At 34.3% G+C, this 12423-nt stretch overlaps 1 protein-coding gene across 3 annotated transcripts in view; it reads left to right on the top strand.

Annotated features, from left to right (window-relative positions):
• The window catches only part of LOC115215815 (small integral membrane protein 14), a 43167-nt gene extending 40717 nt beyond the window's left edge, over positions 1 to 2450 (top strand). For all 3 annotated transcript variants that reach the window (XM_029785127.2, XM_029785136.2, XM_029785144.2), the window contains exon 5: positions 1283 to 2450. In XM_029785127.2, the coding sequence (XP_029640987.1) occupies positions 1283 to 1318 (36 nt within the window). In that variant the 3' untranslated portion in view covers positions 1319 to 2450. The remainder of the gene's footprint in view (positions 1 to 1282) is intronic.
• The last annotated feature ends 9973 nt before the right edge of the window (positions 2451 to 12423 follow it).

The raw sequence follows: 12423 nt of genomic DNA, 5'->3' as shown, positions 1-12423 counted from the left end.
ATTCAAAGATATTGTGATTGTGGATTTAACTTTGCTGCAGTCAACTGTGTTGTGCTTAAAGAGTAGTTACTATGCTTATCTCAATCAACACAACTGATAACAAGGGAAAGTTTACGAAGAAAACAAAAGACGAAGACAGGTGCTGTACAAAACAAACAGATGTATTAGTATAATGCACAGGAATAGAAAAAGTCTTTCATGTTTCGAGCCTATGCTCTTCTACAGAAAGGGACACAGAAAAAACAAGGAGAGAAAAAAAAATGAGAGAAAAAAAATGTGATAACAAGGGAACTTCTACAAGATTTCTTTGCTTGTTTGAAATGGCAGCCAAATTTTCAAATCATACTCCATCATCTTGCAAAAGGAAGGACACATTGTAATGTACCTAGAGACAGTGTGTCTGAAAAATAAGATAAGACCAGAGGTGATCTGAGCTGGGGTTAAACAATAACAGTAGCTGACTGGTTAGTAATAGAAGAACTTCCATTATAAATATGTTTGCTTCAAAGATATGCAAATTATTGAGTTTTCTAAAAAGAATTTCAATCCATTAATTCTCCTAGTTTGGAAAAGTGGATTTGTTTTTCTATGCTGGCATGTTGGATGGGAATTTATTTGGGCTAAGTGAAGTAATGTTCTCTAGGAATGTAAGCATCACAGCATCATTTTATAGGATAAAAAGCCAAACTGGCTTTGGCAGTATTTGATCTTAGAGTGTAAAAAGCTGGAAGAAATGCTACTGAGCATTTTGTCCATTGCCCTAACAATTCTGCCAGCTCACCACCTAATGATAATAATAATAATGCTTTCTACTAAAGGCACGAAGCCTGAAATTTTTGGGGAAAGGAATAGTCGATTACAATGATCCCAGTGTTTTACCAGTACTTAATTTATCGACCCCGAAAGGATGAAAGGCAAAGTTGACCTTGGTGGAATTTGAACTCAGAGCAAAGCAACAAGCAAAATACTTTTAAGCATTTCACCTTGCCTTCCTAATAATAATAATAGTTTCAAATTTTGGCACAAAGCCAGAAAGTTCGGGGGATTGGGTAAGTTGATTATGTCAACCTCTGTGCTCAACTGGTACTTATTTTATCAAACTTGAAAGAAGGAAAGGCATATTTGACCATGGTGGAATTTGAACTCAGAATGTAGAGAAATGTCACTATGCTTTCTACCCAGCATACTAACAATTCTGCCAGCTCACAGAATAATAACAACAATGATAATTTTACTGAACATTTTAATTAATTATATTTTTGTTTTTTTTCTGTTTTTCCAGTCGCCAGACACCCAGCCTCCAGCTCCTACTCAGTAAGACTGTAATTATCAAGAAATTTTAAGACGTACTATAAGGAGTGATCTGTTACTGGAAATGATATTCGTTATGCATTTTGGACATTAAATGTGATTCTGTAACTAAATTTTGACATGTTTTAAGGACTGCCTTCTTCGAAGGGTCTGATGTTAGTGTACTTCTTCCCGGTTATATCAAGGTTAATTGCTATTAACTATTAAGTGGTGATGGTTTCCAAAAACTTTTCTTTGTTTTCTTCTTAATTTTTGTTTGTTTATTAGCAAAATCATTTAAAGAGTTTTCATAAACTGTTTAATTTATTAGAAAGGAATAGTCTCTTGATATATTTATATTTTTAGCAATTCAGCATATATACATACACACCCTGCTCTCTCTCTCTCTCCTCTCTCTCTCTCTCTCTATATATATATATATATATATATATATATATATATATATATAAAATATGTGTGTGTATACATGCATAATTTTCACCACACTTATATAGTCACTGTAGTGTCCTTTTTTTTTGTTTTTTGTTCTGTTATTCCCTGCTGTTATGTTGGCACAAGAAATTTCAGTCATATGAGTTGACTGATATAGATGTGAACCATGCATAAGTGTGAATATATTTGTGTGTGAGCATGTGTGTGTGTGTATGTGTGTTTATGTTACATACTGAGTACTCAAGGAAACTGTTTTTTCTTTAATACATATTTGTTGAAAAGCTTTTGGGGAGATGGACATTGATCTAAAGAAACAATTGCCAGTAAAGTTCAAATCCAGGGGAAATTGTAGACATTATTATGCTACTGAAAATAATTAAAAAGAAAAAAATTTGAATTCAAATGAAATTCAGAAATGGAAGCATTTATATAACTACAAAAAAACAACCTAGCCATTTTAAACATCTGAACTGGATGACTTCTTTACACTTTCGTGGTGAACTAGATTGAGAAGTATTTCTATTACCATATTGCTGAGTAAAATTTTAGTGTTTATCTGATTGTATGATAGTGATGATGATTGTGAAGATGAATGCGCCTTTTCTTATTAGTTTACTACTAATATTTATCTCTTAGTTACTCCATGGTTACTTGAAATTATCTTTTGCTATTGAAATAAAATTTTCAAGGCATGTATTTTATTAATATTTTGGACTCATTTCTTGATATATTTCGTTAAATTTCATGTGTGAAGCTAACCTTTAAGTTGTTGATTTTACAGGGCTCTTCCAGACCATAATGATATTTCTGAAAATATAATTTTCATTCCATATTAAGAAGTGGAATTGTACTGCCTCTCAGATTGTCTTCAAAATATATGTTTAAAACAAGTTTTCACCCATGTTGTTAGTTTTATAGAATTATTTTTGCATTACAGTTAATATTAGAAACAATATATATATATATATCCATATATATATATATATAATATATATATATATATAAAATATGTGTGTGTATACATGCATAATTTTCACCACACTTATATAGTCACTGTAGTGTCCTTTTTTTTTGTTTTTTGTTCTGTTATTCCCTGCTGTTATGTTGGCACAAGAAATTTCAGTCATATGAGTTGACTGATATAGATGTGAACCATGCATAAGTGTGAATATATTTGTGTGTGAGCATGTGTGTGTGTGTATGTGTGTTTATGTTACATACTGAGTACTCAAGGAAACTGTTTTTTCTTTAATACATATTTGTTGAAAAGCTTTTGGGGAGATGGACATTGATCTAAAGAAACAATTGCCAGTAAAGTTCAAATCCAGGGGAAATTGTAGACATTATTATGCTACTGAAAATAATTAAAAAGAAAAAAATTTGAATTCAAATGAAATTCAGAAATGGAAGCATTTATATAACTACAAAAAAACAACCTAGCCATTTTAAACATCTGAACTGGATGACTTCTTTACACTTTCGTGGTGAACTAGATTGAGAAGTATTTCTATTACCATATTGCTGAGTAAAATTTTAGTGTTTATCTGATTGTATGATAGTGATGATGATTGTGAAGATGAATGCGCCTTTTCTTATTAGTTTACTACTAATATTTATCTCTTAGTTACTCCATGGTTACTTGAAATTATCTTTTGCTATTGAAATAAAATTTTCAAGGCATGTATTTTATTAATATTTTGGACTCATTTCTTGATATATTTCGTTAAATTTCATGTGTGAAGCTAACCTTTAAGTTGTTGATTTTACAGGGCTCTTCCAGACCATAATGATATTTCTGAAAATATAATTTTCATTCCATATTAAGAAGTGGAATTGTACTGCCTCTCAGATTGTCTTCAAAATATATGTTTAAAACAAGTTTTCACCCATGTTGTTAGTTTTATAGAATTATTTTTGCATTACAGTTAATATTAGAAACAATATATATATATATATATCCATATATATATATATATATATATATCCATATATATATATATGGATATATATATATTGTCTGTTTTGAAGTGGAACACTGTTGAACACAAAATATTCTAGAAATAAAGTTATTTCTATAGCATTTCTTAAGAAGTAAAGATGCTCAGTGTTACTATTTACACTATCATAACTTGAAACTTAACTCTAGATTTTAGTAGTATTTCCTTTGGCAATTATTATTATTAAGGTAGTGAGCTGGCAGAGTTGTTAGCACATCACATGAAATGCTTAGCAGTATTTCATCTGCCTTTAACATTCTAAGTTCAAATTCCACTGAGGTCGACTTTGCCTTTTCATCCTTTTGGGGTATGTAAAATAAGTACCAGTTGAGTACTGGGGTCGATGTAATTGACTATCCTCCTTCCCCAAATTTCAGGCCTTGTGTCTATAGTAGAAAGGATTATTATTATTATTACTTCAAGTTACCTAATTCTCAATAGTTATCACTGCTACTTTTATTTGAGTAGTTTGCAGTATAAAAAGTATTTGATTATTAAAAAATATTGCTCTGTAAGTATGTAAATATCTAAAATCATTTAAAGCTATCATTAGACATACTAACTTGGCAAAAAATGGGAAATGTTCAAATAAAAATAGAAAAACAAGATTTTTTTCTAAAAGAGTTTCTTCACAATAAATTTGTTAAATTAGAAAGCTTGTCTGTTTGTTTGATTAGTTCTTGTTTTCTATTTTTCAAAACAAAAGTCGTTCGCGTTTATTTGAATATAATTTAAATTTCAACAAGTTAATGCTCCCTAGTTACTTTTTTCAAACTATGTAGAATCAATGAAATAGTCTTGCTCTTTAAAGCAATTTGCTGTAGTTTTAGATTGTTCCTTTGTTTCTGATTTATAGTAAGATGCTCCTCTCTCCTCAACCCACATTCATATCAAATTGGTCCAATTCCAAATAAAAGTCAAGAAAAAATTAGCAACCTAATTAATACAATTTATTCAAATTCTTAAGTTTTATAATTGCTTTTATTTATTTTACTTAATAATTTTTGATAGTTAACTTTACTACAATCACTTTTACAATAATAAAATATAAGTATATAAATTTACTTACTTTAGACATGATGGAACTATTTAAATAATCTTAAATATATTCTGGTATGTATGTAAAAATTAACTTTATTATGTGCACATAATATTAATAGATAATAATATTTTCTTAATTTAACTGTTATGTTTTTGCTTTAAACTTCTTTTTCCAAACCAAGATTTAATGTTTTTTTTTTTAACAGTTAAGTTTTTATTTCAAAAATGCTTATTTAGTAAAAATGTTTTAAATGTGTTTTCTTGTTAAGTTTTCTTTCTTTTGTTTTTAATTTCTTCATAGTGTAATTTAAAGAGTTTTTCTTCTGAACCAATATATTTTTTTCCTACGAGATGCTTTAATTATATACTTTATTTGGAATTTGCCTTTAGCATCACATCTATTAAAAGAAAAAAAAAAGTAATGAGGAGAGAACAGAAAAAACTTGAATAGATTTGATTGATGATGCAAGTTTTTAGTTATTTAACAAAGCAAAAAAAAAAAAAAGGAAGAAACCTAGAAAAATATCTTCACAAAATTTTTAAAGAAAAATTTTAACTGCAAGTTGAATAATCTAAAAATAAATTATAATGATAAGATTTATATATTATATATTTCTGTACTTATATGTATATATATATATAATTTAGTAACATTTATCTTGGTTAAATTCTTAAAGTTATATTTACATTTATTTTCATGTAAATTTTTTTTCTTCCGATTTTATAATAATAATAATTGTTATCAATAAAGATTTCTTAGCATGCTGAAATATATCTTAAACATAAATTCTGATGAAACCATTGAAATTATTTACTATATTTAAATTTCCTACTTTTATTGATGATACTAGTTTTTCAACCCATCACTTTTTAATAGATGGCTCCATTACAGTGTTCAATAAAACTGATTCCATTCAAATCTTGGTAATGCGAAGAGAGAGAGAGAAAGAATCGAAGTTTTGCAATGGCAAGAAATATGTTTTAAAAATCAAAAATGTTACTAGAATATTTTCTTCAATGAGTTAACTATTACAAATTGGTTTTGCTGCTGGACAAAGATGACAAAGTTTGCAAAAAAAGAAAGCTGTTTATTCATTTGTTTGTAACCAGAAATAATTCCAATGAGAATCCAGAAAATTTGCATGCTGCACAATGTATGAAGTTGTCATTTTGATTTTTCAGTACCAGAGTATCTTTTGGTCAGATGTAATGTGGTGGAAATCTTTGCCAATTAACTGGAGTATTTTCCCTTCGATGCAGTCTAGGATACCTGTGTGTAGCAATAGCCTCAACCAAAACGTAGGGGAAGTATTCCAGTCTTGATACCATATGTTGTAATGAGTTTATGTTCCTGTAACTTAGCAGTTTAGCAAAATAGACCAATAGAGTAAGTACCACACCTAAGAAAAGCATAAGTTCTGGAAGTGATTTGTCTGACTAAAACCCTTGAAGCAGGGATGTTGTCCAGTGAACTGAAACAAAGAATAAAGATAGATAGCTTTATTAGTTTGAAACATTTCACACTTGTAGAGCGGTAAAGGTAAATTTTAGAGGCATCCTATTTAATGTGCACAAAGAATTTAGAAGCAAAATGGGCTGTTAAGGATAAAAATTTCTCTAGTAGTTCTACTTACAATGCCATCTTGGTTAATCAGTAATCGTCTGGAAATCATTCAGCGACGTGCAACCAAGAGAATACCCTCCATCAGGCATTTGCCATATTCTGAATGCCTTACTTCCCTGGGAATGGATACATTGAAACTCCGACGTCTGGCAACTGACTAGGTAGACACCCATAAAATTATTAATCATCTTACAAACTAACTCTGAGCACCTTTTCAAACTCCACCTGTCTAACACCCATGGACATGTTTACTAAGTCAGAAAACAGCACAGCTCCCATGACTTTCGAAAACATTTTTTCACGCTAAGAGTTGCTGAAGTATGGAACAAACTGCCGGCATCAGTTGTTAGTTGTCGGAGCACTGCATCCTTCCAAATTTCCATGCTTCCTGAGATTCGTCAACACTACACCTGATTTTCTCCCTTCCATACACACGCAAGCATGTATCTGACTCATACACTGTTTACTTTCCAAACATTTGTACATTACTGCATATGCTTTATACGCACTTTTGACAAGTTGTGGTGCACCTGAGCACTGTATACAATAATATCATTACCATTATTATTCTACAAAAGTAATGGAGATCTTGGCAAAGGAACTTGCATTACTGACTGTGATTTGGCAGATGCAAGAGCATGAAGTCCACAACGTTATTTTTTTGCTTTTTAGGTGATAATTGATCAGAAATTGTGTGAGTGGCTAAAAGCTACCCAGTTGTGGGTGAATATCTCTAAATGTGGACTGTGTTCTTTGGCCAAATTGCTGGGGGTGAGAGAGGCTTTGGTTTTTGTGTGGGATGTGAAGTAATGCTCAAGAGCATTGATCCAGTTAACTGCTTAGCTTTTGGATGAGCCCTGTGTGAAGGATATTAACTGATTGTTAGCTGGATTGTGGAGCTAAAGGGTTCAAGAAATTGTATAGTATTGGGCAGTATTTGGAGGAATGTCCATTAGTCAATGGGCAAACAATCCTGCCAAAGCAGAGACTGGTAATTTGGTAAAAGCTGGGTATAGAGTGATCAAGAATGATAGGAGTGTCAATGTTGACCATGGAAATATGTTGGTAATAATACAAAAAGAGTTTAAGATAATAAAAATGTGTTTTCTGTGCCAGCAAAGGAATACAAGAACCAAGAATAGTTGTTCATATTGAGCAATAGCAGAGTGTAAACTATGCACACCATTTAAAAATGGTAAATTATATTTATAATAATTCTGTTCTTTGAATATTATATAAACTGGTTAGGGCGGTGAGCTGGCAGAATCATTACCATGCTTGACAAAATGCTGGGCAGCACTTCTTATGGCTTTTTATGCTCGGAGTTCAAATGTTGCTGAAATCGATTCTGTCTTTCATCTTTGTGGGATCAGTAAAATAAAATAGCAATCAAATCGATGTAATCATCTCCCCACTCTCCTCAAAATTGCTTGCCTTGTGCTAAAAATTTGACAGAACATGAGATAATCTGGTTGTAATTTCTTTATAAACCTGATGCTACACACTCAGTGACAAAGATTGTTATATTTAATTTTTGAGTGATATTTATGTCAGAACAGTAGGTTCTGCACAGTCACATATCCTTTGACAACAATTACCATATACCTCTAGACAAGAGATATCAAACAGTTCGTTGGTGATTGGAGAAGTTCACAGATTGGCAACGGCAGCAGATGAATTTAAAGGAATGAGTACAGCGAAATTCCTTTATTCATATGGAACAAGAAAATGGAGTCTAAAGACAGAAAAAGCTACAGTTAAAAGGTGAGAGATTTGTTGCTTGTGTTGCTTCATCTTGATAAAGGCATTCTAGCTTTGGATTGGGATTTGACTATGATTTCTAGCAAGGCACATGACAACGCAGAAGCTCATTCGTTGGTTTGTGTGGGTTGCCTTGCTGGGTTTCAGCTCCAGGTCAATCCTGATCGAGTAGTCCTATAATTAAAAATATTCCAGCTATGATCATTCAGTGTTTATTCATGTGCTGGTATTACATTATCCACCATTCTTTTTAATATTGTTGGATGTGATTTGAGGGAGATTCAGCTACTACTTCAATCAAGGCAGACAACAACAGAGATATTCCCTCTTTAGACTGAAGGGGCTCCTTGAGGTGATGCGTAGGATTATTAGTAGGAGCTTTTGGTTTTAACTGGGACAAGTTTTCGAATTCACATCATACTACTATTGTCAATGCTATAATTGTAAGACGCGAATTCAAGACTATTATATTGTTATGCAAGGGACATAACTCTGTATACTTTCGTAATTTAGCCACCATACAAAGTACATATTCATTCACGTTTGAATATATAATATGTAACTTAAGTCAATCACTCCAACAGAATCCATAGAAAACAGGATGTATACTACACACACACACACACACATATATCAGGCTGAGTAAAAAGTAAGCAACATTTTAAAACATGAAATTCATCACAATATATTTCAACAATGCGGAAATTTTATTTATCTAAGTAAGTACCATTACAATCAACACATTTTTGCAATGAGTTACAAGTTTGTTTATTCTGGTAACATGACAATTTGGAGTTCTGGAGCTGATGAACTCTTCAAACGCACTTTCAGCATCGGTTTGGTTTTTGAACTCATTCTCTCGCAGGAAACCATCAAAGGTGCTTGAAAAAGTGGTAGTGAGTAGGAGAACGGTCTGGGGAATAAGCTAGGTGGAGAAGAACTTCGTAGCCAAGTTCCGTCAACTTCTGGAGCGTCATTATTGAAACGTGAGGTCGAGCATTGTCATAAAAAATGACTGGTTCTCTTCTGTAACCCCACTCCTACACATTCCAACCCAAGTATCCCAATACAATTCCTTAGACCCCACCCATGATAACCCCCACTCTCGCCTCCACCACACCACACCACACACCACCACACCACCATACCACAGCACACCATATCACACTAGCCCGCACACACTCACACTGACCATTTCTCATCACCCACACACTAGCACTGACCACTTCCTAGCACCTACACCATCATCCACGAAGAGAGAAGATTAATCTCTGCTCATGGCGAAGACGGGAGTCCGGACGGCCCCTGTGCAATGACAATCCGAACACAGACAGGTGTTGTAAAGAGTGACCGGTAGAGCGGAAATGGCGCAAGACCGGGGTGTGGTTGCCTAGTCGGATGTCTCAGAGGTGTTCCGCGAACCGGTCAACCAAGCGGCGTCCCGTTTGACCGATGTATAGAGAAGGGCAGAGAGAGCAGGAGATGCAGTAGATGACGTTGCTAGGTGTAGGTGAAGGAGTCAGTGATAGGGTCAATAATGTGTGCCTGTGAGGAGGGCGGTGTTGGAGAGGTAAAGGCAAGTGCGACAGCGTGGGCGGGAGCAGGGGAACGAGCCGGGTTGGGAGGTTGGATTAGGGAAGAAGCTGTGGACCAAGAGGTCTCGTAGGTTGCAGGCTCGTTTGAAGAAGGGGAGGAGTCGGTTTGGGAAGATATGCGAAGTGGAGGGGTCGGCATATAACTGATAGGAAAGTTACCTTTGGTTTCGCGTCGACTATTGTACTTAGTGATAAACAACACATCAGATATGCTAGCTGGGAACATATAGCCTCTTTACTGATGGAAATAACTATACAACCTTAGTGAAAGAGTTGCCTCCCCTTCTACGATTCCTGTTTCGTACGGATTTCCTGAGTACCATTTTACTTTTTGTAGTTCTCAGACGGGGAAGACCATAATCTATATCTATGGGATTGTGTGAAACGCTTATCTGCTAATCTAAGGAAGACCCTTTCCCACGTAGGTTTTGTCGCTGAGTGAGTGAGACCAGCTAAATGACTTTATGACGACGCTTTATTTTGAGGATGTCAGGTACCGAAATATAGATGATGCTGTCCTTAAACCGGCTGGCTATCAGAGTTTCGCTGTGTAAAAAATGTTTTTATTCGAGGATAGGTTTGAATTCTCACTGATCCTAAACCGAGTATAATATCTAAAAAAAGGTTACCTATTGTAAAGTTGGTCTCAATGCTATGGTAACCTTAAGACCAAGGGAGTTAAGTGTGTGAATCAGGTCCTGTTCAGGTGTGCCCACTCGCACTTCTAGAAATGGTTAAAACTTCATCGCTATATACGAAACCAAAGCAGACTGATGAGAACCTCTTACTTAAGGTGTCAAGTATTTATAATCATGAGGCCGCAGATATCTGCGCTGTCGAATACTCCTATTGCCACATCGAAGGAACCTTCTGGGTCTTTTCTGATGTGCATTATACCGCTATATTTCTATCACTAACGTTAGTTAGTTCCTTTGCGAATACAAATGCCCTTTCTAGTAATCCTTTCGATAAATATGGATTAAGTCCACTATATCGAATGGGATGAACCGTGCTCTGTCCCTACTCTGGTTTGCCTTAAACCATGAAATTACTTTATTAGTATTACACCACAAGAAAAGAGCGGAATACCTTCTTTGTGTTGTTGTTTATCTTCCTCAAATTATGCTCGCTCATCAGCCCGATTTCCGATTTATTTGGGTTTATCAGATAGGACTAGATTGGAAGCGAAGTTCAGCTTATGATTCTTGATGGTAATAAATGCATTCCTCGTAGCTAAAGTCCCCACTTTGTTAGTTATACCCAGAGCGCTAACTGCTTGGCTTTGCTAGTTATGCCATCGTATGTACGAGTGGAAGCCTGTCTATCATAAGTACCGTATCTACTCTGCATAGTTTTTTTTGTTTTATCTTAATTTTTAAGGGTGGATCTGAAGTAAGCTTGCGTTGAAAAAGGTTGAAGAAATTACGGTATTTCAATTTGGGGAGTATCTCTGCAAATCTGCTTCGAAAGCCTCCAGTTCGTTGAGTCTGGGTAGAAATCTTAGATTTGATGTTGTAAGTATTGGATTCTGAGGGTGGTGCTACTCGATCATAGAAGTGGGATTTCAATCCCATGCGTCTTGTTTGCTTTCCGATACCATCCTAGTGTAGATTTTGTTTGACGGCATGGGAACATCTTTGGTAGAGTAACCGAAATCATAGAATTCCATGAATATAAAACATATAAATCATAGAATTCCATGAATATAAAACAAGCCCTCTCGTGACTATGTATATGCGCACAGCCAGCGGAGCAGCTATAAAACACCAATTACATGGTGACTTATTGCGATACACTCTGAGACCAGGAGAGCGTGAAGTAACTCAAGAAAAATATACACCCTAAAAGAAATACATTTTATACATTTATGTAGTCAAGTAGTATATTCTTGATTGTGGCACACGACCAGTCAGAAAGTAACCATTGGTTTCGCTTTTAGTATTGCATATGGCAATATAGACGACTGTCCCGAAGCATATAAGTATTTTTACTAATGGAAGTAAATGATCACTTTGGTGGCAAAAATACAAAACTAAAAATGAAAAAGGAAGCAAATAAATTCTTTTTGAGATGGAAGAGTTGTCTCCCCTTTTACGATTTCAGCCGTGGATCGAAGTGGGTTTCCTGTACCTACGTACGATTTTTCCGTTTTCTAATACACAAATGTGGAAAGCCACGTTTCTAGAATGAATTTTCTGTCATGCGATTATTTTTGAATTATTGTCCTCTTGGCTAAGCAAAGTTTGTAACAGACTGATTCTGTTGCAGTGTGACCCAAATTTGTTCCATCTGCTTGCAGTCAATTTTATATGAACTGCCCTTCTCTTTTAATCGACCTATAAAGCTGGCTGGTAATTTCCAAATCAACAGAGACACTGGGTCTATGTTAAACAGTGGAATGGAAGTAGAGGCATAAAATATACTGCCTCTGAGTGCTTCATTATTCCACTTAGACCAAACTTAATTGTAAAGAGATAAAAAAGTACATCACATATATACTCAAAATCGTAAGATAAGTAGAGAATATTCTTGAACAAGTAGGCCTACAGTACGTTTACAGTCGCTCTATGTGAACCAAGAGTGGCTCAACTATTCTACTTAGAGACTTGGAGGAGAAACACTCATCGTATTCGCAGAAAAAGTTATGCATGGGTACCTATCC

The sequence above is a fragment of the Octopus sinensis genome, linkage group LG1 (genome assembly GCF_006345805.1).
Source record: "Octopus sinensis linkage group LG1, ASM634580v1, whole genome shotgun sequence".
NCBI classification, from domain to species: Eukaryota; Metazoa; Mollusca; class Cephalopoda; order Octopoda; family Octopodidae; genus Octopus; species Octopus sinensis.
Note: the sequence above shows the minus strand (reverse complement) of the source record. Positions and strands in the feature narration are given on the sequence as shown.